This window comes from Cryptotermes secundus, unplaced genomic scaffold, assembly GCF_002891405.2.
Source record: "Cryptotermes secundus unplaced genomic scaffold, Csec_1.0 scaffold709, whole genome shotgun sequence".
NCBI classification, from domain to species: domain Eukaryota; kingdom Metazoa; phylum Arthropoda; class Insecta; order Blattodea; family Kalotermitidae; genus Cryptotermes; species Cryptotermes secundus.
Genome location: NW_019738358.1, coordinates 4,372 through 31,688, shown reverse-complemented (window position 1 = coordinate 31,688; position 27,317 = coordinate 4,372). Strand labels below are relative to the sequence as shown.

The following is a 27,317-nucleotide window of genomic DNA, read 5'->3' as shown; positions in this document are numbered from 1 at the left end:
CGAGAAGAAGGGGGGGGGGGGGTGGCTCATATAGAAATCACAGTCTTGTGGGATGGGACATGTGTACTCAGACAGATAGATAGCAATGTCTGGGAGGAACCTGTTTCCACATCTTAAGGGCAGAACAGCAATAAAGCTAAAAAAGAAACTGTAATCTTCGTAATCATCACCATAAGAACTGTATATATTACGGATCTCTTATTTTTCTGGGAGTGGGGGTAGAAATTGTCAAAATTGAGGTCTTCTGGGCTTTGTTGCCACATACTCTTGTAGGCAGATGTGGATGTTTGGAAGATAATTCTACCTCTGTCTTCAGTGTTTCACATTGTGTCACAACTCAGAAAACCACAAGTTGAACAATCACTTTCATGAAATTCTCAAAATTTATAACCGTTTCTGTCCATGGTTTTAGTAGCCCTGCTGTAGGGGCTAGCAGAGTTTTCTTTCTTCTGTATCATTTTTGTCTGGACGTGGAAACAAAAACAGTTCACAAAATATAATTGTGTTATTGCCTTGCACAATGGATAAAGCTCAAAGTAATGGTATTAAACAGTTTTTCACACAGTCATCAAAAATCTTAGAACTTGTTTTGAATAAAGAGTTGTGTCCTCAGGGATATAGTGCTGTGACGGTCGGCTGATGGTTTTGGAGGAATATATTGCCTCACTTCATCATTTCTCTTTATCTTGGCAGCACAAACAGAGCAGACAGCATGGCAGTAAAGTTTAAAGTTATTTGAATGACCTCTTAACATATAAGTACCAAGCTTTCATTTGTATCTTTGAACTGATAGCAGACTAAGTGCAAGAGTATATACTGTGCAGAATGAATAATATGTCTGTACTTATTCTTATGACAGAGTAAGACGAGCTGTATGAATTATGTGGTAATGTTCAGTTTTTGTTTGTAGGATTGAGTGTCTGATTTTTCCAGCCTTCGCTCTGTCTCTTCTCATCAGTCATGATTTCACAATTTTGGAGGTGAGGTCCATGTGTTTGTCTTTCTATGTATAAAAAAGGAACATTAGTCAAAAAGAGAATTTAGCAAGTCTGGAGGATTCAGAGTGGTCACAAAATTTTTAACAGTGAAAAATCATCACACATCACCAGGTTCCGGATTTTGATGACCTGAAAATATTTAAAAAATGACCTATAAAATAACCGATACTGTTATAGCACTGGGAAAGGTAGTTCTTCCTGAGTGTGGATTCATCCAGGATCGAATGACCACAGTTTACTTCCAGAAAATTTTTCCGTTTTCCTATGTTCAAAGCCCAAAACGGAATATTTGTGGATGCCAGAGCATCACACAGATCTCTGAAAAAATCCGATGACTTATTTCCACCTCCAGATGAACACTGTTGTAGTAACATTTGCACAGGTTTCTTTTTGTTCGAAATTTGCACTGCTCGTATATGCTTGTCGCAGCTGATATGTTGTTGTACCTTGAATCTTTTTTCTGTCGCTACTTTTGTGTCATCTTGCAGTATAAAAGGTCACCGTCAGTTGAAAATATATCATCTCCAAACTCAGCTACAAATTGCTTTGAATGACACAATTTAGTTGGCTTTGCTTTTGGCATCATGATAAAATTAATCACTCTAGCGCAACACAAAACTGAACTTTTCTCACCGAGAACCTTTCGTCAACTGTATCTTTATCTGTACGGTCAAGGGCGAGGAACTGAAGACAGAAGGAGTTCTGTTGAACAACAATGTCATATGAAGCAAGAGATTCCGACTAGAAATATGTGTAACTAAGCAAATTGCTTTGTACAAAGAGCTGCAGTGTGTGTAGTCATCGATGTACCCTGTTTTATGATATGTATTATCAGCACTTCCGCAAAACGAACGGAAAGGATGGGCCAGGATTACAACCTGTTATTGTATACTATGGCCTTTGTAGAAAGCGCTTAGGAGAAAGAGGAAGATCACTTTGCTTCCATATTATTCACATTTCAGAAAACATGTGAAGAAAAATTCCCTAAAATGGCCAAAAACGACAAGAAATACCCTTAAAATCCCCCAAAAATTACCCCAAAAATGGAAAAAATGACCTTAAACCTAAAAATGACAAAAAATTACCTATAAAATTTACATTTCTGTAACCAGCAGCTCATATCCGAGATTTATATATTTAAGAACATTGCATAGGATACAAGGAAAAAAAGATGACATGTCAGCAAAATCCGGGCCCTGCTCATCAGTGATGGAACTGAGCTCTTCTTGAGAAGGCATTAGTTGTGCAGATATTCAAAAACTTCCCAGCATTATATGGAACCGAAAGGTTCATTACTATGTTCACAAAAGCCGTCCACTGGTTCCTACCCTGAGTTGATTATTCCAGTCCATACCACCCTATCCTCTCTCTCTTTAAAGATTCATTTCAATATTTTCCACTCACCTACAGCTTCATCTTCTTAGTAGTTTACTTCCTTCTGGCTTTCCCACCAATATCCTATATACATTCCTTTTCTCCCCCATTCGTGCTATAAGCCCTGTCCATCTCATCCTTCTTGACTTCATCATTTTAATTATGCAGTTTTTTCAACCTTACTTTATCCCTGTGTGGTCCAGACATTCTTGTCAGTGCCCTCTTCTGAAGCACCCTCAGTCTGTGTTCCTCTGTTAATGTCAGAGACCAAGTTTCACAACCATACAGAACCAAGGGCAATATTATAGTTTTGTATATTTTATGTTTATGTTTTTAAACAGAAGATGAGATAAATGGTTCTGGGCTGAATGGTAACAAGCATTACCTGAATTTCATCTCCTCTTAATTTCCTCATTAATAAAATGTTTATTTGCTTCTGTGGTTCACAAATATATGAACTGTGCCACATTTTCAAAGCATCTGTTAGCTATCATTTCATTATTTCATGATATTGCTATGCATTCGGCTGATGAGACAGCAACAAATACTTAGTTTTCTCTGGGTTTACTTCTAGACCAAACTCCTTACTAACATCACAATAATCATTTCAATAATTTTTGTGCTTTACTTTATGATGTCTACATTATCACTCTGTAGATTCACACCATCAGCATAGACCAGCAGTTGGTGTGTCTCATTTAATTTTAGTCCCACCTGGTTTTCCTGGACCTTCATAATTGTATATTCTAAAGCAAAGTGGTTTTAAAGCATCGGTGGTGGCAAAGGTTAGGGAAAGACACAGTGAGCAAGCAAACAATGCACAGAGTTCATATGGAAAGGTTCAATCTCGAGAAATTAAATGAAGTAAGGAGCAGTAGCGTGCTGAAATCTCAAATATGTTCGCAGCCTTGGAAAACTTGGACACTGAGGTGGATGTTAATAAAGCTGGGGAATTAGAGAGAATATCAAAATTTCTACCAAGGAGAGTCTACGTTATTATGAACTGAAGAAGCATGAGCCATGTTTCGATGAAGGATGCTCAAAATTACTAGACCAAAGGAAACATTCCAAATTGCAACGGGCACAGGATCCAAGCAAAATACATAGTGATAGGATGGGATGGGATGTATTGGATTGATCTGGCTCAGGATAGGAATCGGTGGAGGGCTCTTGTGAACACGGTAATGAACCTTCCCACTTTGATGATCCCTAATAATTTCATCTATATAAGGGCCTAATGTTGAAGGAAACATATTGAATAATATTTTGTATGAATTTGATAGCAGTGATATTTCACAATTATTACAACATTCGGTTTAAGCTACTTTGATGTTAGATAAACAATAAATAAGTACAGTATAATTTGATACACCCATAATACAGTGGAATTTCTACATAATGAATCTCTGTGCCGATGGCTTTTCTTGTGCTAAATCAGTGTTTACACTGAATGGGAGTTACACAAGAATTTCTTCACTTCCTTTTAAGAGTAATTGTATGCAGTTATGATAAAACAACTTCTTCATATAGGTAGTTGAAGAAACTGTTTTGACACAAATACCTACAGTTATGTAATCAATATTATCCAGTTAATTTCTAAGATAATTAATGACAAACACTGAAAGAACCTGAGTTGAGAATCAAAGCAACTGTTTTGTTATCTGACACCATTTTCCAAAGATCGTGGCAGTGCAGTAATTTATGCCGCAGAGAAAATGTTAATATTGACTGATATTTGTTTCAACCATAAATTGAAGTAGACGTTCCTGAAGTTCAGAAATTTCTTACACTGAATACAGATTATGTACTGAATCAAAATTCACCAAATACAGGAAAATAATTCATTGTTTATGTTAGGGATCAACTGGAAGCAGGAAGTATATTTGTTTAATATGGAATTTCACCAAATGCCAGAGTACTAAATCTGGATTTCAGTGTGTTTTCTTACATGTTCTTAATGTTACAGGTGTTATGGACATTCAGTATCTGCCTTGAATCAGTGGCTATTCTGCCTCAACTTTTTCTAGTGTCAACGACTGGCAAGGCAGACAGAATCATGTTGTATTATCTCTTTATGCTTGGCTCGTATCGTGCCCTGTATCTTCTCAACTGGATCTACCGCTATTATTTTGAAAATCATTATGACATCATTGCCGTTGTAGCTGGAGTTGTGCAGACTGCTATTTACTGTGGTTTCTTTTGTCTTTATATTACTAAAGGTGAGTTTTGTGTGGAAGGTGGAAATGATAAGCAGATGCCTTTTCTTCTTGTCAGGATGTGTATTAGTATACAGCTGATTAGTACATCAGTCAGATAGCGATATCTGCTTGGACTAGTGGCAATGCAGTTTTCCTCAGCATTACAGGATGTCATCTGTGTGGAAATGACAGAACATGACCCTGAATGTCATGTTAGGCGTTAAAGTTGTTCCTGTACTAATTAAGCACCACGCCATGGAGGCATATCACAACACAGAAGCATGTGAGCTTCACATCATTGCCTTCAGAACCTGAAATCTGACATTATCTTGACCAATCACCACCATTAGATTCAGAGATGAAGAATTTGTGGAGCTTTAGCTCCATTCCCCTTCACATCTTTATAAAGACAAGGGAAAGAACGTAGTTTTACCTGTTTCCTTACCTCTTCCCTGTTTTGTTTCCTCGCACTGTCACGTAATTCTAGTCATGTAAGCTCTTAAGAAAACCAAAGCTAAAAGATATTACTCTTAGGAGTCAGTCGTAAATTTTTTTTTATTATTTTTAGTACAAANGTAAATAAAAAACGTGTTGTGTGGTCGGTAGATTAACTTTAACATAGGTTGAACCACTGAGGCAACTTATATTCCCTCCTTAAAACTGTTGATTAATGTTTCAGGTAGCACGAATATTCTGCCAGCGGCTGGAAGCACCGACAATCATCCCACAGCTCCATATCCTATCAAGAGCTGGCAGGGCAAAGAAGGTTATATCACAGTACATATATGACCTCACTGCTTGTTACACACTCAGCATCTTGAACAGAGCCAATTGATACTCAGACAATGACTTCCATGACTTAGTATTCATTGTACTTGCACTATTTGAGATTCTCATCTACTGTGACTGCTTCTTTGATCTTTTAATTTCACAGCTGGTTGCAATGAAAGGACCAGTAGTTAGACCCACCCTTGTGTACTAGTTTATGGCTAATTCAAAGGAAACAAAAAATATGTGCCTTGAACCATTAATTTTAACTATCCTGTGCTTCTGCTGGGGTATGATGCTGTACAAGGAGGTCCACAGAAGATGAGCCCAGTGTCAAAGATAAGAAAATATGAGGCTGGTCCAGTCAGCAGTAACTGACCTGATTCTTATTTCGGAGGTAACCGGATGTAACTGTACAGAAACCATACTGAGACCATGGCCGTAAGTTACATGAACCAGCTCACTGCTCATCTCTCTTGAGCTTTTCACTTCCCCCTGCAGCCTCCTACTCTATATTTCTCTCCAGTTTTATGGTCATTCTATTTCCGTGAGTGCTTGTAGGTGATAAGCATGTGATAAACTCACTAGTGACTAGTACTTTGGGCTGGTGGGCTTACCATAGGATGCAGGCATAATGGGAGAAGTCTTGAGTACTGTCATCCCCTCTGTCCATGGGACTTCTCTTCATTGCATCACTGTGCTACCGTCTGAGATTTCTATGTGATTTTTCTCAGTCCATCCAGACGTATGTCAGCGTAGTACTTATAAATGGCATAGTCACCTACTTAAAGAATTTTAGCCAGGGAATTACCTGTCTTCAAGATTTCACTTAATTTTCACCTATTTAATTTTATAACTTGTACAGTTGGTAAACTGTTTTTAAATAACATACAAATCAAACCCTAATAGGGGGTATGTGGTAGCATAGTTGGTTGAGGCATTATGCTACAAGCTGGAAGGTTGCGAGTTTGAGTCTTATGAGGTGGATATTTTCAGTTTACCTAATCTGTCCAGCCACACTGTAGCCTTGAGGTCAACTTAGTCTCTAACAGAAATGAATACCAGGAATATTCCTGGGGGGTAAAGTCTGAGAACCTTACTGCCAACTGTATACAGAAAATGTGGGAGCCTTGATGTCTCACAACCCTGTGGGCCTTCACATCCTGTTACAGTAATAGCTTTATCTTTTTTATTAGTCCATAATAAGAAATTGAAGGGAAGATTGTTAGGTACTTGACTGTCAGCATCCTGAAAATTGTTGTTTAATGAAGATTACTGTTTTCTGTGTCGTTATGAATTTCAAGAGTTCAGTAAATCCAGTTACTAATCCAAACCCCTTCTGTAGTGACTGAAACATGTGGAAATATTTTTCTAAATATGAGTCAAGTTCATTAATGGCCATGGGGATCCGTTGTGCTGACCACATGACATCCTTTGCCCACAAAAGTTGGCATGTAACTTTGTCGACAAGCGGCGGTCGCTCGGTCGGAATAGTTCACCTGCGCACTACAGGCCACAGAGTTTGTTTTTTGTTTTGAGTCAAGTTCATATCCTCAGTTCTTAATTTGTACGTTCTCTTTCTGTTTTTATTTTGAATTATGATACATATCAGGTTTGTTTCGTGATCTTCCTTTTCATATGAATGCTGCCTGTACGTTACAGATTCACTGTAAAAAGAAATAAAAAAAGATCAAGGTAACCTATACTTGTTATATTTTAGCGTCCTGATGCACTGATTTAGGTCCATGATTTATTTCACCGTCTTCTAGTGCATACACTTATCTACCTCACTCCTCTCTCACCTATACTTCCTAGGGCAGTGGTTCTCAACCTTTGTGAGACTGTGGCCCAGCAAATCTTTTTTTTTATATAAGATGAGGGCCCAGCAGCTGAGAAACAGTGCCCTAGGGCATTCTTTTAATTTATATAAACTAATTCCGGTTGTCTTCACCCATTTACTTGATCATACTGGCTAATACAGTATGCATTCCAAATCCATGATGAATGTTTCCTTTGGTCATGTTACCACTTCATCACTTTAAATCTACTATTTCTGTAACAATAACCTCTACATTTTCATAGTCTTAATGCATTTTTAGTATCCTGGATTATGAAAAAAAATAGTTTCCATAAGGGTGCACCTTGCTAGCACCTGAACCATTAGATGGGTTTTATTCATATCCAGTATTAAAGTATTTATTCATCCTAGGTTAGTGCCCAATGAATCTGAACTTTCCAGCTCCAAAATTAGTGGCCCTTCAGATGGACCTCAGAACAGTTTCATATTAGTACTATACAGAGACTGTAACCCTAATTAAAACTGTGTAAGTCGTATCTTCAGAGAAATGATATGAACAGTAGGGGCAGTGTCTTTGCAGTAATGGTTTCCTTTTTTCTGGGCCTCATTTTCTGTATTCCCCAGTCTGTGCATTGGCAGAGCCCTGTATGCTTTAATCAATGCATAGAAAATATGCGCACTGGGTTGATTAGTTCATTGTGTTTTAACATCACATACTCTCAGATGAAATAAAAGTTTTGTGTCTGCGCATGAAATAAAATAGAATATGCAAGAGTAGAGAAATGGTGTTGTGTATGCACAAAAATGAAAGATGGACTGCTTTGTTACGTTACAGACTGGGAAGACTTTCAGAATATTTCTGTATTATATGCAGAATAGTTGTAAGGCCCACACAGTCTTTACCTGGTTGGTAATATCGATTTTCTCCAAGGGAGAAGGTAGGCAGACAGTGGAGCAGACCTCCTTGATTCCACCTAGTGCTAGACAAAACCCCTGTATCTTCATGGTTTATTAGTAAGAGCAGTGATGACTAAATAGTGTCAAGAATGTCTGTGAGTAAGCAGCCTTATATCACATGTCTTTATGAGGTAACGGTAAGTAAAGTCATGATGAACAAAAATGTGTTTAAGGGGTATGTCATACATTGTGTAAGGAATGTCGTGGAAGAGAACCTTTACATGTTTATTGTGCTCCTGTGTGGTGGTTTTGGTTTTTACATTTATTTTTCTGGTACAAGAGGCCAGAAGTGGCTGCAGTACAAGGGACTTAGTCCAACCCTACTAGCATTACATTTATTTTTCATTTCATGGATCCAATCATTTCCCTGTAGGGCCGGATATAAAACAATTTTATGCTGAAAATAGATTCTAGTATATAGTGGTGGCTTAGCAGTTAGTGACCACTATATATGGTCACTAAGAGATGTTTTAGACTGCGATGATTAGCCATCTGAGATGTCATCGTATGATGACTTTTGCATCAGGATATATATCGGTTAACTGTCCAGCACTTTTTTTTTTATGTTGTTTCATTCTTTCACTCATAGCCTTTATCCATCCTTGCATCTATATGGACCACTTTTATCACTTCGTAATGTACACTGAAGATAAAGGTATAAGGCTTCTGAAAAACAGTGGTAAATATGAACCAGTCTACATGGTGTCACATCCAAGAAAGAAGTGATACTGGTACATACTTTTTCGAAGGCTAAAAATTTTAAACAGTTTAAAATTAAGAATCACATGGGAGGTATGATATTCATCAGATTCGAGAGTCGTCACGTGCTTTTCAAAAGGAAAAAAAAAAATTGTTAACTGTAGCACATCGCTAGCCACAACACAAATAACCATCGTCTATGTTTGAGGCTTTCACGGCGGTGACTATGAAGACAGAAGTCTTCTGGGATTTGGCACCGTGTGTATGTGATGTTAACCGACGTTTCGGGGGAACACATCGCCTCCATCTTCAGGGTGGAAGGGCGTGTTGCCTTGTGATATGTGCAACATTCGTATTCAGCTCAGAAATCGATTGCAAATGGAAACATTACATGTGGCCATGTGAGCATGACAAATAATGCCATCTTGTGGCACTAACTTTTTTAAATTCCCCGTATTTGAACGTTAAGTTTTGCATGTTTCATGTGCTGCCATCTGCGGATAAAGCCACGTCACGTTTGAGCGTAGTGTGAATTCCAAGAAATTAATATAGAAATGAATATATTCCGACTTCTTGGGGATATATCCCATCTCCTGGCCATCGTAGTTCTGTTATTGAAAATATGGAAAACACGATCATGTGCAGGTAATATTACTTCGATGTTAATGCAGCGTAAACGTTAGCTATGTTGTAGCCGGTGCGTTATGAGTATTGCTTCATTTCGCCTACTGTATACCTTACATCCAACCTCATAAAGAGCAAATGATGGTGTTTAGTAGCTGAATAAAAATTTTATGAAAATAAAGATATCAATTTTGTTGTGTTGTCTATATGGGCGATACACCATTACAATTTAACATTTCTGTGTAGATTTTAAAATTAAGGGTCACTGACACTAAGTGAGCTGTTTTTTAATATTTGACAACATTAGAGAGTTCCTATTTGTAGACTCAGTTGAATATGGTATGAGGTTATATTGTATGTTTATCAAATGTGTGTCAAACATGTTCACAGGTATATCAGGAAAGTCGCAAATACTGTTTGCAATAGTTTATACAACACGTTACCTGGATCTCCTCACATCATTTGTCTCAGCATACAACACGGTTATGAAAGTCATATTCATTGGTGCATCGTATGCTACTATTTATTTGATGTACATCAAATTCAAGGCAACTTATGATCAAAATCATGACACATTTCGGTAAGGAAGAATGCGATCATATTGTAAAAGTTACTGTGAATTTTGTATTCATTTTTAAAGCCTGTTGATATTTAACAATTATTTTGCTAAACAGCTTTAACTAATGAGCCTTTGTAATGGAGGTGTAGTGTGTTTGTTCTATTCTAAGAACTGAATTTTTAAATATTGTCAAAATGAACTTCTTGTTTCAGGTAGTTAAGGAGAAAGATGTATAGCATTGGTTTTATAGAAGTGTTGCAAGGACATGCACAAATAAATGCAATTGTCTCCTTTAAAAGTGGGGAGGTGGCTCATATAGAGATCACAGTCTTGTGGGATGCAACATGTGCGCTCTGATAGATACCAGTGTCTGGGAGGAATCTGTTCCCTCTTCTTAAGGGCAGAATAGCAGTATAGCTCAAAAAGAAATGGTAATCTTTGTAATCATTACAATGAGAACTGTGTATATTACAGATCACTTTTACTCATTATTTTTTACTAGATTATGGCTTATTCTGCCTTGAAGATGGATGCAGCAGGTTCCTTTTAAATGCTTTGGGGTACCTTTTTGTCAGAATGCTTGGTGACACATCCACGAAGATGGTAATCGGAGTGAATTATATTTTTTGGGGGAGGAGGCTGTATTTTAGTCCTCTGGGAAGGAAGTAAGTAAGTCATTCTTACTTTGTCTAATTTGCCTGTGTGCATATTTAATTGGGATACAATTACTTTAATTTTTTTTATATACTTTAATTCTACAATGAAGAGCAGTGTCTCATTTGCTACAGATGGTGGTAGGTGTAAGCAGATTTTTATTCTTGGCCCCTGAAAATTGTTGGTGTCGAATTGGGCTCTTCTGGGCTGTGATGCCACGCAGTCTTGTAAGCATATGTGGATGTTTTAGAAGAACGTATTACCTCTGTGTTCACGGTTTTACATTGTGTCACAACCCAGAAAACTACAATTTGAACAACCACTTCTGTGAAATTCTCAAAATTTATAACTGTTTCCGTCCATGGTATGAGTAGCCCTGCCAATGGGCCTAGCGTAGTTTTGTCTGGATGTGGAAACAAAAACAGTTCACAAAATATAATTGTGTTATTGTCTTAGACAATGGATAAAGCTGAAAGTATCGGTAATAAACAGTGTGTCACACAATCATAAAAAATCTTAGAAATTGTTGTGAATAAAGAATTGTGTCCTCAGGGATATAGTGCTGTGACAGTCAGGTGATGGTTTTGGAGGAATATATTGCCTCACTTCATCATTTTTCTTTATCTTGGCAGCACAAACAGAGCAGACAGCATGGCAGTAAAGTTTAAAGTTATTTGAATGACCTCTTAACATATAAGTACCAAGCTTTCATTTGTATCTTTGAACTGATAGCAGACTAAGTGCATGAGTACATACTGTGCAGAATGAATAATATGTCTGTACCTATTCTTATGACATAGTAAGACGAGCTGTATGAATTTTGTGGTAATGTACAGTTTTTGTTTGTAGGATTGAGTTTCTGATCGTGCCAGCAGTTGCCCTGTCTCTCCTCATCAATCATGAGTTCACAGTTCTGGAGGTGAGGGCCATGTGTTTGTCTTTCTGCTAAAAAAAAAAAAGGAATATTAGCCAAAGAGAGAATTTAGCATTGGTGGGGATGTAGAGTGGTCACAGAATTTTGTAACAATGAAAAGTCCTCTGGTAATTATTTTCATGGGGTTAGGTAATGAAATAATTGTTTGGGTCCATCATTCAAAATTTATGTGCAGACTGCACAATTGTCAGTAATGATTCTTAGATAGGTTTTTGTTATGCATCAATTTTAAATATTTTGACATGATAGAATAGTTTAACAATGGAAGTCATCTGCTGCTAGGTAACAGCTCAATAAACACATATTGTGGCAAGGGATATGGGCAAAACAATAGAGGAACTGCTGGAAACAGTGTCTTCTATGTTGTTCTGTGACGAGGTTTTGTAGCAAGTACAACTGGACAAGCCAAGTAGTCAGTCAGTGATGGGTATTGATGCCATGAGAAATGTTTGAGAGTCAAAAGAGAACATTGCAGGGAGCCGGTACCAGGCAGTGACTATTGAAGATGTAGCAGACTGAAAAGACTTAGTGTTTGCAGCAGTGTTTTGTTAAATTTGTAGATTAGTGGTAGTGTTGTTAATACTTGTAGTTACCAGTTCAGTAAATCTAATTATCAGTTAAAACCCCATGTCTAGTCACAAAAACGGGAGAGTATTTTAGTTAAAGTGTAAGCAAAGTTGCTGCTATGCTTAATTACGAGGGTCGATCAATAAGTACCCCTGTTTGAAGACAGGTGGCGTTGCTGAGGGAAGTTGGCATAATGTCATGTACTGCCATCTGTCAAACGACACCATACTAAATTTCAGACTGATTCATAGGTTAGTTTTTATTTGGCAGCCAGTTGCATCAGACATGTTTCGTCTTTCTCGATACAATGGAAAAACTGCAATATCGATCTGTCATTCGCTTTTTATTTTTGGATGGAAAAACATGCGAAGAAATAAAAGCAAAGTTGGATGCCGTCTATGGGGACCCTTCACCATCTATGACAACCGTGAGATATTGGTTCAACAAATTTAAACGTGGTCGTACATCTGTTTTTGATGAGGAGCGGCCAGGCTGCCCGGCAGATGTCGTTACCGAGGAAATCGTTGAAAAGGTCCATGACATGATTCTCGCTCATCCCCGAACTAAAGTGCGCGAAGTAGCAGAGGCCGTAGGTGTGTCGTACGGAACGGCAATCAATATTTTACATGATAACTTAAGTATGAGAAAGGTGTCGGCCCGATGGGTGCCGCTATTGCTCACGGACAACAAGCGGATACAGCTGTCAATGTCGAAGCGGTGTTTGGACCTCTTTAAGCGAAATTCGCAGGAGTTTTTGCGTTGAGTCATCACCATTGGTGAAACCTGGATACATTATTTTATACGCCAGAGACCAAGCAACAGTCAAAACAATGGATTCTTCCGGGTGAATCTGCTCCGAAGAAGGCAAAGACGGTCCCATCGGCCAGAAAGGTCATGGCCACGATTTTTTGGGATTCGAAGCGAATAATCCTCATGGACTTTTTGCAGAAAGGAAGAATGATCACGGGGCAGTACTACAGTGAATTATTGGGCTGATTCAATAAGAAATTGAAGGAGACATGGCCCCATTTGGCTAAGAAAAAAGTGCTGTTTCACCGCGATAAGACACCCGCACATTCATCCGGAATTGTCGTAGCCAAATTGCATGAACTGTGCTACAAATTGCTGCCGCACTCACCGTACTCGCCCGACCTGGCTCCCTACGACTTTTTTCTGTTCCCCAACATGAAAACATGGCTCGGGGGAAAAAATTCAGCTCAAATGAGGAGGTTATTGCTGAGACAGAAGCGTATGTTGAAGAGTTTGACAAATCGTATTTTTTGGAGGGGTTAAAGAAATGGCAGAAACATTGGGAAAAGTGTATCGACCTCAAAGGAGATTACGTCGAAAAATTAAAAAAAAAAAGTGAAAAACTTGTGTCTTTATTCCTAACACGGGTACTTATTGATCGACCCTCTTAAATACCTCACCATTAAGACTTGTTCATCACTTTGGCACTGGATGTAGGTGAGTGGTCAGCTTCGTGCTCTGGCCACTTTAAGCCTGAGGGGAAGACCTCCTGAGACCCATTGGATATGAGGATGTGTGGCTCTCAGGGCTGGTCTGGTTGCTTTGGAGAGGAGAGTGAACTCTTATGAGTACTGGGAATCAAACCACAATTCTTGGTCATACATCCCATACCACAGTGACTGTACTGACTGGGCTGTCACAGTATTTTGGCTATTTTAGTTAAAATTTTAAATATTTGTATTATTGATAGCAGAAGCCTTATATATGTTTGTCATCATAAGATTACTGCAGGAAGATAATGAAAATTATTTATTGTAGAAGGATGGTTCATGGACCATTTTTATTCAGACGTAGTTTAAATTGGACACTTGTTTATTTTCATAAGTTACACAGATCCACCCAGAAGCTTCCAGAATCTGATTTTCCTCTTAAGGAAGGATGAGATTTCATGAAATATGTTTCTTTTGGATATTTTATAGTGTCAGATTGTGTAAGGAAGTGGGACTTGAACCACTGGGTGCGCAAAAGAACAAAATCAATTTCATTTTGAAGGTGACTGCCTTGCAGGATGTGACACCATGTTGTTTTGCTACAATTGGACATTATCATCCTTTTTTATGTAAAAGAAACAACATTTTGGAGACTGGATCCTGTCTCTGCATTCAAGTAAAAGGGTACTCAGTTGAGCCCCCTTCAAAAGAGCTAGTCCCTATCTCCAGACATCTGCACCAACGCAGGAGGGAATATATTAACCAAGCACTATGTGAACCACTTGTGAGAGTTAATACAAACATTAAAAACTCCACACACACACACACACACACACACATGAGGCCTAGTACCTATATCCATGTGCTCTTTCATGGATATTGTTAAAATCAAAATGCTATCAGAATAGAAGTCACATCTAAAGGGAAAAAGTCTCCATATGCTTCCAACATAGTTCGGTCAATTGGGCCTAACTGAGTAGGTTCCACTTGAAAGTGGAGACAATCCAGTCTCCAAAACGTTGTGTTTTAGATGGATAATATCCAGAAACAATTAATTTTATTACTATACTGTCATTACAAACTTTTAGATCTTATTTATGTACTTCTTTTGGCTTATTTTGGACTTCATCATCTAGTATGTAAAAGACAAAAGACCAAGACGTTTCGGAGACTGGATCTGTCTCCATCTTCAGGTGGGTAGGGAAGGATAAACCTACTCAGTTGGGCCCGTTAGAAAGTGCTAGTCTCAATCACCGGACCAGTGATCCAGTCTCCAAAACATCGTGGTCTTTTGTCTTTTACATACTAGACGATGGATGAAGTCCAAAATAAGCCAAAAGAAGTACAGTATACACCATCGTTAGAATCCTTTCAAGTCTACCTTATTTATGTAGTTGGTACTTTGTTACCAATATTTTGGTGGGAAGTACTGCTTCTGTGTTCAGGATAGAAGAGTAGGCCAGCCAATCATGGGGAAGAATGGTACAGGCATGGAGAGGAAAGAGTGGAACCTTCTATTTCCGCTCTTAACTTACTCTTCAACTCAAGAGATGGAGGCAGTAGTTTCCCCTGATACATTCATAATAATATACCAGATTGTACAGTGTCACATTCCAGAAGGTGGTTCAAAGTCACCATCAATAAAACTTCAAATCCATTTTCCTTTTATTTAATGCATCAGTATTTTTCTGAGTTATGCCCAGAAATTCAGGAATATTTGGTTTTTATTGGTTAAACCAGTGATAACAGTAGATGCATATCCGTCCTCAGCACTTATTCAGGTGGAAGTAGATATTAATGTAGTGGCAGAAATACATAATTCATGTGCCACTCTTTTATGCAGTTTAGCAACTTGATGGATAATGTGGTTTGTGAAAAAAAGCTCATTTGTCTGAAACTTAAACATTTTTGTATGCTCTGTGTTGAATGATACAGTCAGATGAACTTCACTTCTGCTTCATATTCAGAAGGTGCTGGGTTCAAACATCTGCCTGGAGACAGGTCTCCTGACCTTGGGTTTTTATGGTCTTTCTGAATCCCTTTAGGCAAACGGTGGGATAGTATGTCAGATTAGGCCACAACCACTTCATATGATGTTAATGTTTACTTTTCATCCAACCATTCCATGCTTATAGCGTTGTTAAATAAACCGTACAGAAATGCAGTATAATTTGATACACCCTAAATACAGCTGAATCGCTATTTAATGAATCTGTTTGAGAATGGTTTTTCGTATGCTGAATCAGTGTTTTTGCTGAATAGAACTTAACACAAAATTAAACCAAGAATCTATTCTAGTTCTTGTACTATTTACTGTGTACAGTTATGATAAAATAACTTCTTTATGTGGGTAGCTAAAGAAACTATTGACACCCACAGATATACAGTTATAATTTATATTATCCAATTAATATCTAAGATAATTAATGATGAAATAAACAGTGAAAGAACCTGAGTTGAGAATGAAAGCCTCTATGGGTGCCAAAAATAATGTGGTTTTGTTGTTTTTGTTATCAGAAACCATTTGCCAAAATTCTTGGTTGTGCAATAATGATTTCTGCCGGAGAGTAAATGTTAATATTGGTTGATTGTTGTTTCAACCATCAATTGAAATATATGTCCCTGAAGGTTAGAAATTTCTTACACTGAATACAGATTTCAACATTATATGGGAATTAAATTTGCTTAGTGGGGGGTGGAGTCCAACTTGGTCCACTCAGCACAGCGACCACTGGTTGGCCTATTATAGCCTGCCCCGGGTGATTATGATGATGGAGAATTTGGTGGAATGAAGATTGGCAAGGGAAACCGAAGTACTCGGAGAAAACCTGCTCCAGCGCCACTTTGTCCACCACAAATCACACTTGACCTGACACTGGATTGAACCAGGGCTGTCGCGGTGGGAAGCTAGCGACTAACCGGTTGAGCTATGGCACGGCCTATTATATGGGAAAATAATGCATGTTTTATGTTTGGTATCAACTGGGAGCAGGAATTATATTTGTTTAATATGGAATTTCACCAAATGCTGCAATACTAAATCAAGATTTCAGTGTGTTTTCTCACATGTTCTTAATGTTACAGGTGTTATGGACATTCAGTATCTACCTTGAATCAGTGGCTATTCTGCCTCAGCTTTTTCTAGTGTCAAAGACCGGCGAGGCAGAGAGCATCACTTCGCATTACCTCTTTGCACTTGGCTCATATCGTGCCCTGTATCTTCTCAACTGGATCTACCGCTATTATTTTGAAAATCATTATGACCTCATTGCTGTTGTAGCTGGAGTTGTGCAGACTGTTCTTTACTGTGATTTCTTTTATCTTTACATTACTAAAGGTGAGTGTCCTGTGAGGTAGAAATGACAAACAGATGCCTCCTCAGCCTCATGATGCTGTCTGACATGCTCATTATAGCAGCCGGCCCCCCACATTATAATATATTGCAGCATCCTGTTGCACTGTGTAGATCTGATTTTGCATCCCACTTTTTGCCTTCTATGTGAATCGTTGGTTAATATTCACTCATCTTCTCTTTATTGTGTATCTCATATTCTCTACATGTTTTGGCCTAAGCAGCCATCCTCATCTGTACACATTGTTATGATTAAGGAATCAGGTGCTCACTGTAATACTCTTCTGCTTTTCTTATGTAATTGCCTTGGACTAATTTTATATTATGTGTGTTAGTGTACTGTTAGCGGCCTCCGTAGTCTAGAGGTACCGTTCCCACCTCATGACTCATGGTATGCGCGTTCAAACCCGGCGGAGGTCGTGGAATTTTTAAGGGCGGAAAAATTCAGGGAACAAGTCCCCCAGGAGGGACTTTAAGCCGTGGGTCCTGTGTCGTGGCTTTATGGCACATAAAAGAACCTCATATCTCCAAAGGAGGTCACAGCCAAATTCAAGAACATTTCTCGCCCAACAGTAGTCTCTAACGCCTCTGATAGATGGAGAAAGCATTATAGATACCGCTAAGCCAGTTGAGGCCCAACTCGCTGGCTCGGTCAGGACCGATGGTACCCACCAATATCAGTAGGGTATAGAGACTGGCAGAATATCATAAAGGGAAGCACAATGGACCAATACTGGTCTAAGTGCATGGGGAAACCCACCGTCTCCAATAACTAACTAACTAGTGTACTGTTGTTATGCATGTGTTTTCCTTATCTGTAATATGCGATGGGTTATATTAGAGTTTTATTGTGAGGTACATCTTTATGCATATTCTATCTGCATATCTGATTTTTCTTACAGTTTGTTGGTTTGTTGATTGATTTTTGGTTTGATTTGTGGCTGTCCTGAATGCTTTGTTAGGACAGGCTTGCTGCTTGGCGGTCATCCATCACGGTCATTTGTTGTAGATGTTTCTATGATGTCAACTGTGTTGATACCTAGGATGTGGAATGTGTTATGTGCTGCTAGCTGGTGTTCATTTCCTGTACCATTTTGAATACAGCACACACCATGCACTGCATCCTAGGTATCAATGCAGTTGACGTCATAGAAACACCTACCACAAATGACCATGATGGCTGACAGCCAAGCAGCAAGCTTCCATTCAAACAGAAACATTGAGGACAGTCACACACTGAACCAAAGATCAGTTAACAAGCCAGCAAAACTGTAAGTAACATCAGATATGCAGAGAGAGAATATAGATAAAGATGTACCTTATAATAAAACTCTAATATAATCCATCACATATTACAGATAAGGCATAGTAACAGTCCGTTAACCCACATAACGTAAAGCGAGTCCAAAGCAATCACATAAAAGAAGCAGGACAGTATTACAGCAGAGCAATAGATTCCTTAATCACAACAACCTGTATGCCTAATGATGGCCAGCTGGGACAAAAATGTAGTGATATACAATAAAGGGAAGAAGATGAATGAATATTAACAGACGGTGCACATAGGCGGAAAACAGTGGAATGCAAAGTCAGATCCCCACATTATATTTTACCATCCTTCATACTCAGTGCACTGGTAATTTTTAGCATTGCATGCCATTTTCATCATCAAGTTTTAAGATAATCCTTGGGTGTTGGGTACGTATGAAAAGATGAAAATGTGAACTCTCTAACCTATTCCTTATAGTTACTGTGTGTGGCAAAGTCAATAGAAAGTCCGTCGAGTGTAACAATTTATAGGTCACTTCTTTATCACTTCTGCCTTACATGTTTCGGTTTAATAAAACCATCATCAGAGGCACATAGTACAAGCATGAAAACACTGCCGTTGTTTAAGATGTACACAGTTATGTTTGCTGCGTGAACGCTGCTACAATATGTCGACGTGTAAAAGCACAACACTTGCTAGGATTGTTGAATGCACGTTCAGTTCTCACATTCATCCGAAACTGCTCTCAAGTTAAAACGCCAATGTTAAAATATTTAAAATTTAAAACATTTGAAGTAAAATGTTAAGCTCCTCCTTGTTAATTCATCCCGAAGATGGGAGATGTCAGCTTGAGGATGTATGGCTTATGGTTAGATGTTTCCTATGTGCTGTGTGTTTACTATGTGCCTCTGATGATGGTTTTATTAAACCGAAACATGTAAGGCAGAAGTGATAAAGAAGTGACCTATAAATTGTTACACTCGACGGACTTTCTGTTGACTTTGTGATTGATAGTGTAAGGGACCAAAAATGAAACAATTCAAAATACTGTGTGTGGTTTTGTTGGCTGTTCTTGGCAGAATGCACAGTAGATTTGGTTGAGTGCACTGAGATAAGAATTGTGGGATTTGTATGGGTTATAATGGGGCCATAGTTACAGTGTGTTGTGGCCATGCCATAGCTCAGGTGGTTAGTCGCCTGCTTCCCATTGCGGCAGCCCAGGTTCGAACCTGGGTCACGTCATGTGGGATTTGTTGTGGACAAAGTGGCACCGGGGCAGCTTTTCTCCAAGTACTCTGGTTTCCCCTGCCGTCATCACTCGTTCTTATGTTTGTAAGTCATGAGTGGATACAATCAGTTTTGGATCTGCTTTCCGACTTCACACTTTCCTGTAGCTCAGAAAACTGTTTACCCAGTTCACACTGTTTTCTTATGTAATGTTTTCCTCTGAGATAGAAGAGAGCTTTTTTCTTTCTTCACACTTTCGTGTGGGCATGAAAGCAGTTGTTCTCTAACTTGTCACTTTTCTGTGGCCCAGGAAATGTCTTTTCTTATTTTGTGTTTTCCTATGGGCCCTGAAGAAGCCATTTTGACATCCAAGGTATCTCTGTGGTCCTGAAGAGGGTTGTTTTCTCACTACCAACTTCCCATTGAGCATGAAATTTGGCTGTTCCTTCACTTCACACTTTTCTGTGACCCAAAAAATGACAATTTTCTCAGTTATGAATCCACCTTTTATATTGGGCTGGGCTCTGTCTCCTGTCCTGCCCTATGAGTTTCAGTGGCTCCTCCCTACATGAGACATGCCTATGTAACCTGATCATGTCATCCTCCATACTTCAGTCCTGAAGTTGGAGGGCACAACTTTGATATCCACAGTCACGTGTACATGGTTTCAGCCCAGACTACCACTATCTGAACATTTTGCTACTGTTATCACTTATCATGTATTTATTCCAGTTTGATTGCTCCTCACTGATAACACATGTTACTGGCCTAATTCCATTAGTACATGCTCCAACAATGTGATATATCAACTTCATGTGCTTATAGCAGGAAGTATACAGTACCAGTAGCCAAGTCTCACTCACTCTTTGACAGATGGTTTTACAGCATACCTGTCACCCACCACTGCTGTTCAGACGTGTTCTCCACCAAACATAATTTCCATTTTATATGGGTCAGTGGATGAAAAATTTCCAGTTTCATATTCTGCCCCACAATCTTTTCTTTTTTATTTATTGCCATCTCCTTCCACTCTCTTTGCTGTCTTCCCAGTACCCAACTGAACCCTCTTCTTCTTAGTTGTTGCATTGGATTTCTTGCTTCTAATTATTAGTTATAATGCCCCTCTATATCCTTGAACAATTCTTAATTTTTACATAGCCAAATCGTTGTAATCATTTCTCATCTAGCTTGACTAATAAGTTCTGATATTCAGCTTCCCAAAAAAATTTTGTTTCCATTCTATCCCTTCTTGTTTTCCTCTCAGTGCTTCTCAAAAATTTCATGGTCATTAGCAGATTTTAGCCATGTTCCTCTTTGCAAGAATCCATGTTTTTGCATTGTATGTTAGAATCCATTTAAAATGTAGCACTCTGATAGCGGTGTCTTTGTATCGACTAAGTTATTCACTGGATATCTGAGGAATTTGGGTTCGATTCCTGGCAGAGGCAAGAGATATTTCTCTTCTCCACAGCGTCCATATTGGCTGTAGGACCCACCAAGCCTCTTGTCCATTGGGTTCTGTTCAGTTTCCTTTTCATCTTTCCCCCAAAATAAAGCATAATTCAGTCAATGAGTTAGCATAAAAGTAATATTGTAGGCTTGTATTTTAGAAGTGCATAGTTCAGACTTCAACCTGGACACTGAATTGAATTGAATTGAATTTATGTTATATTTTAGCGTCCTGTTGCACTGATTTAAGTCCATGATTTATTTAATCCGTCTTGCAGTGCATACACTCATTTATTTCCTTCTCTCCCTCGCACTACATGTTTCGGCATAATAATGCCATCTTCAGGTGCTTACTTATCCACGTCAAACCAGTTCATTGCATGCCATGTTCACACATTAAAATAACTAAAATATGTATCTATCATATACATTGTNAGAACAAGTCAAAAGGTTACATACATAAGTACAGGCAATTTTAGCTTAAAAATTAATATAACTTAATTTTACATCATTCTCTATTTACATTGAAGTATTCATCTAAAGAGTAGAAGGAATGAGCATGTAGATAATTCTTTAACTCTGATTTAAACTTTTTAGTATCATTGCCCAAGTTTTTAATACTTTGTGGCAGATTGTTGAACACTTTTATGCCAGTAAAGTAGACTCCTTTTTGATATACTGATAAAGTTGATGAGGGTAGGTGATTATGCTGAGGTTCTTTGTTGATTTCCTCAGTCTCTCCAGGCAGATGCTGGGATAGTATGTCATTAGGCCATGATGACTATTTCCTTCCAGTTCATTATAAGGGACAAAATCTGTCCATGAACAGTTGTTAATTTTTAGAGACTTGGAGGCACTAAGAAGACTCCATAGGTAGAAAACTATTTAAAATAAAAGGGACCCCCCAGTATAAAAACCTTTATATAATCACTTTATGTGTTTCTGTGTTTGTTGTGTATATTGGATATGTATCCTATGGTATACTTCCATGAATACCCCTTCACTTGGTTTTAGTGGATATTGGCGATAACGGACACCCTGTCCCCCCTACCAGTCCATTCTAATGAAGTTTACTGTATGGTTTTTGCGTCTGGTCTTGTGATTTGCTTTTGTTAGCAATTTCCTTGATCACAGGCTTAAGCAAGGCTGGTGAGGGGACACTAGTCATACTACAGTACTTGGTTTGAACCTTCCTGATTCTCTGATTTTAACATAATTTTTGCAATTTAAAATGTTTTTAGTGTCTAAATAGCTGCCATTGCATTTTTATTGTTTTCCAGTGCTTAAAGGGAAAAAGCTACAGCTTCCAGCCTAATTGCAGTGCAAAATTGCTTACATTTCAAGATGTGAGCTGGAAAGAAACAAGTGCATGAATAACTATGTGTTGGAACATGAGTGAAGTAGAAGCTCTTCATGTGTGTTTTGCATAGTTCTCTGAACTGTTTATTGTGTTCAGCCGCCATCCCATCTTCATGTGACAAAGTTTTGTGTTTATTTAAATATATTTACTCAAGCACTACACTGATCTTGCTTTTAGGACTTCGTAAAATCAATATGGCAGACACATTACATCATTTGTGAAGGGAAACTGTTGTTAGGTTAGGCGCAAGTGTTTGTTGTTTTATATATATGACCCATATGCTTTTGCTGGTGTATAATTTAATTAGTGTACATGTAAGATGGAGTTTTTTTGTCTCAACATCTGTTTACAATTAATTTTGAAACAATGACATTGAAACCAAGCAGTCAATAAACTGTTAGGCATTGCACACATATGTGCTGTCTTATAGGGCAAAAGTAGGGAATATAAAACAATATTCACTTGTCAGACTTTGGGTATTTAATATTTCACTTGTCTTTCAGTTCAGAAATGTAATGAATTTTGTATTACTTGAGGTGTCAGCAAAAGTATGCAAAATTTTTAATTCAACATTCAGTTCTTCATGCTTATCAGTCTGGTCCTGTTTATGTAATGCCTTGAAAGCAATTAGAAATTCCAACAATTCGTTTACAAGCCACAGAGTGGCAGTCCAGCTGTGGGTTTGCTATTTCTAAGCCTCTGGACAGGCTCTGTGTGCCAGCATTTCCCCCAGCACTGATGTAACAGTTATCCTGCTGTATCTCCAGTTTATGTGTTACCTTGAAAGCAATTAGAAGTCCCACCAGTCATTTGCTAGCCAGCGAGTGGTAGTTTAGTGGTAGGGTTGCTACCTGAAGCCTCTGGACAAGCTCTGACTGCTAGCATTTCCTCTAGCACCAGTGTAACAATTATTGTGCTGTATCTCATGTATCAGAGCTTTTCCAGTGAAAAGAGAGCATGTCATAGGAAGGTGAGGTTGGCAATCGTACCCTGTTGGCTTCTTATTGGAAAGAACACAGGAACATGATGCACTTTGAAAGGTTTCCAAAGTAGTTCTTAAGATATCAACCAAAAATAAAGAGACATTTTGGAAAAACCTTTGAAACAGTGGAAGGATTCTCTTTTGTAATATTTGTAACAGGCCTGAATAGGCCAAATTCTGGAAAAGATGATGATATTGATATTATTCCTTTTTGCTTTTGGATTGTTGTGTAAGAATAATCTTGATAGAACTTAAATAGAGGAAATATGATTGGTGGAATATGGCTGCAGCCATGGAACTCTCAGTACAAGGAATTTACTGTATGCGTCTGTGAATGTTGCAGTACTTCAGAATGTGTAATTATTCCGTTTAAATTACAGTTAGTAAGATACCATTATTTTTCCAGTTAAGTATCAAATAATGGATGTCATGTATGTGTGATGTGAAGTATTTGAGTAAACATATTCAGTTTTTCTTGCTGTGTGATAAAATAATGGGCATTTGATCTACAGTATCTGGACACTTTGTTTACAAAAAGAAAAAAGCAGTTGTGTGAATTTTCAGGTAGAAATTTATCAGACCAATAAAAGAAGATGGATGGAAGGTTCTGATATAAGAATCTGGAAAAGATTTTGATTTAAAGTGTGGCGATGTATGACACATATGGCAACTAATGAAAGACAAAAATGAATGCCAAGATTTACATGACTGTAAGCTGCAGGAAATAAATAGTCATACTCTTACACACATCATTTGTATAACAACCATTCCTCATTGATTTTTTTAACTTGAGTCTTTCCAATTTCACTAGCTACTATAAATGCCAAATTTAAACATGTATAGCTTTGTTTTTGTTTAATCTAAGAATAAGAAAAGTGTTTGTTTTAAAAGAATTTGGCACTTGGAACTTTTGTGAAACAGAATAGTTTTGTGAGACAATTTAAGTGTTGATGTCGACAGACTGTATACATTTGCACATTAGGTGCCAATACATATTGAGTTTTTCTGATATTTCTGGACTATTGCAGTCAAAATCTGCAGAGATAAATATATGTGTAGATACCANACAGGTTATAACTGGCAGTTTCTAGCAGTGATATTATTTGATCTTTTCTGAAAAGTGTTTGACAGTATTTTTATTTTCTTTCACTTTAATCCACTTTGAATGACATTTACAAGAGTTCATTAATAATTTATTATTATTGTACACCATGGCATAAAAATAACACATGTTTTCTAATGTGAATACCTAAGTTATGTGTTGACAAGGAAACCATGGGTCAAATTTTAGGCCAAGACAGAACATTCAGGTCCAGATCAAGTCTGTCTTTTTCTTGGGTGTTTTCACCCAGTAACATATTTTAACTATAATTTAAATCCACAGTCATTGCGTTTGGCTTCATATTGCACATTAGGGGCCAGTGATGGTTTTGATCCATTACAGGTTTTAAACACCAACATCTCTCTACAGGTCAAGTCCACCAATAAAGCTCTGTATGTGTGTGTGTGTGCGCTTACACTGTCAAGAGATGAAGTAAGATGTAATCAAAGGCTTGCCATAAAATGTTCAAAGCTGACCCAGAAAATGAGGGACACCCTAGTACTGTCAACAGATGAAGTACGTCACAAGAGTTACAGTAAGATGTTCCCTGCAGACCGTAGAAATTAAACACATGCAGTAAGATTTAAAGGTTCGCTAAAAATGTTCACTGTGGATTCAAAAAAAGGAAATGCACACTAAGAATGTCAACAGATGAATCAGTGCCCATAAACAAAGACAATATGGCACACAGTTTCTGGCATAATTCATAGAGCCTGCTTTCCCCTTGCAGTTTCTCATGCTACAAGTAACATTTACCTTGCATGTCTTTCCTGCATGATCCCAAACAATGGCAAATTCTACAAGTTGTGTTTCCAAATACCTCCTGTTGTGTCTGAGGGGATTTCACTTGCTTTTAGAACCCTCATAGAAGGAGGTTCCACAAATACATGCGGTATCTGTAAGATGTGAAAGTAATAATTACTTTAAGAACATATTTATTTTATTAATTATAACAAAAATATTAAAGTGCCTAATGAATATTTTTATGCTTTGCTTCCTGTTGTGCATATATAGTCAGGGTTTCTGTACCATCACACAACACGTGATACTTTGGTCATTAAACAAAAACTGATTGGATTGAATTTACCAATGAGTCAATCTGTGTAGTGTATCAAATTAAACATGCTGCATGTCTCGGTCTTGCTGACCAGCTTCTGGTATATATGTGTAATATCACAAATACATTATGCTTTTCATGAATATGTAGTTTAAAATGGATCAATTTGTTTTGTCAATATAGTTAAAGTTTCGTAATTGATGAAGTAAAATGTATAATATACAATGTGAAAAGTTGTAAAAATACATAAACATGTATATATAACACAGAATTAATGGGTTCTTGAACTTTTCCCATCATCCAGAATTCTAGGTAATAGAGGACACAACGTTTTGGAAACTGGAGATGTTTCTCTCTTCAGGTGAGAAAGGAAGACACCTACTCAGTTGGGCCCCTTAGAAAGAGCTAATCTCAATCAGTGTATATATAAGTCGTGAATATACTGGATGGTGTTCTGAGTGGTGTATTCATATTTTTACATGAATTTTAGTATCTTGGTGTGCCGCCAAAAAGCCAGAATGGATTAGGAGATCAGGGTTGATTTCCTAGGCAATGACCAATGTTCCCACGACAGTGCCTAGCAGTTGCCTAAACAACAGATGTGTTACCCCAGAGATGAAAGAATATCCATGGAAACGAAAACTATCGGTGGTTTTCTTCTGATATAGCGGCCGTCTGCCGCCTATGTCCTTTATTCCCTTTCTTCCTTTTGCACTCTTTCTCTGAGCGTCCTTACTCTCTGGATCCTTTCCTCATCCTTAATCCTGATACAGTTTCTTGTGACGACGCTTCTCTTGTGCCAGGCGACTCTTACATGACTGGATAGACAACTTCCTGTTGTTTTATCTGCTGTGCCACTCTCGCACGGCGGCTCGTCCCTCTGTGGGCGGCAGCTGCTTATCTTCAGCACCCATCCTTGCCCTCAATCTGTTCCTTCGGATATCAGTTTCAGGCCCTATGCCTCTTCTTTGATCTGCTGACCAGCATCATTTCGGCAACTTCTTTATGGGCCTCTCATTGTGCCACCTTAGGTTTCATGTCCACTGAGGTCAGCTTCTCCCATTCAAGACTTGCCTCTGTTTCTTGGCAGGCCATTGTCTCTTTTCGGCTAGTCGCCCTCATATCGGTACTCCTAGGCACTGTCATGGGAACGGTGGTCATTGCCTAGGAAATCAACCCTGATCTCCTAATCCATTCTGGCATTTTGGCAGCACACCACAATATTATTCTTATATACAAGATTTTTATTCACTTGATGGGTTCATGGCCCTGCACTTCATGGTGACCAGTGCACCGCTGGCTGCCAGGCCCATGCAAATTTTGCTGATGAATCAGCTTGCCAGATGGCCGATAACATTCGGAATAACGTAGTTGCAATTAAAAAATCATAGGAGATGTTAAAAATGCCATCCTCTTTACATGTAGATATTTTGTGCAATTAACTGTTTCATTAAAAAATCAGGTACAACATTCCTTCTTGCACTTAACAGCACATGAGACACAAACTTTCACTAGATCACTTCAGCAATTGTTTTGCCATTCTTGCACTAGACTTTGACACTCCAGTCTCTTGAGCTAGACATTTTAGTGATTTTCTAGGTGTAAGTTGAAGTCTGGTCACTATGTCATCTAACTTCTCAGTAAGCACTCGACAATTATATTTTTGTTTGTTATGTTTTAAGAGTCCCATTGTTCTAAGTTTATTCACCAGACTGTTAACTGTTTTTGTGCTTGGAATTATTTCATCATGAAATTTATGTCAAAATTATCGCCAACACTTTCTAGCAGATCCATATTTCACACAGTTGTCATACAGAAATACGTGTTGCTCAAAAGCATACCAGGCCATGACGTACAGCACTGCTAACTGAAACTTGAGAATAAACTCCCACGCATGAACTGCATGAATTGCACTGCTTGCTGTAAAA

The 27,317-nt window shown here is 38.2% G+C and overlaps 2 protein-coding genes across 2 annotated transcripts in view; both read left to right on the top strand.

Annotated features, from left to right (window-relative positions):
* LOC111870891 (ER lumen protein-retaining receptor 2) overlaps positions 1–6,381 on the top strand; it is a 7,423-nt gene extending 1,042 nt beyond the window's left edge. Inside the window, exons 3-5 of the mRNA XM_023863513.1 lie at positions 911–980; positions 4,339–4,591; positions 5,250–6,381. Of these exons, the coding sequence (XP_023719281.1) occupies positions 911–980; positions 4,339–4,591; positions 5,250–5,359 (433 nt within the window). The 3' untranslated portion in view covers positions 5,360–6,381. The remainder of the gene's footprint in view (positions 1–910; positions 981–4,338; positions 4,592–5,249) is intronic.
* Positions 6,382–9,272: 2,891 nt separating this feature from the next.
* Positions 9,273–24,295, top strand: LOC111870870 (ER lumen protein-retaining receptor). The gene is made up of 5 exons (XM_023863473.2): positions 9,273–9,437; positions 9,807–9,996; positions 11,479–11,548; positions 16,675–16,927; positions 22,169–24,295. Exons 1-5 carry the CDS (start codon positions 9,347–9,349, stop codon positions 22,201–22,203), a joined length of 639 nt encoding a protein of 212 aa, XP_023719241.1. The 5' UTR covers positions 9,273–9,346; the 3' UTR covers positions 22,204–24,295.
* Positions 24,296–27,317: the final 3,022 nt, after the last annotated feature.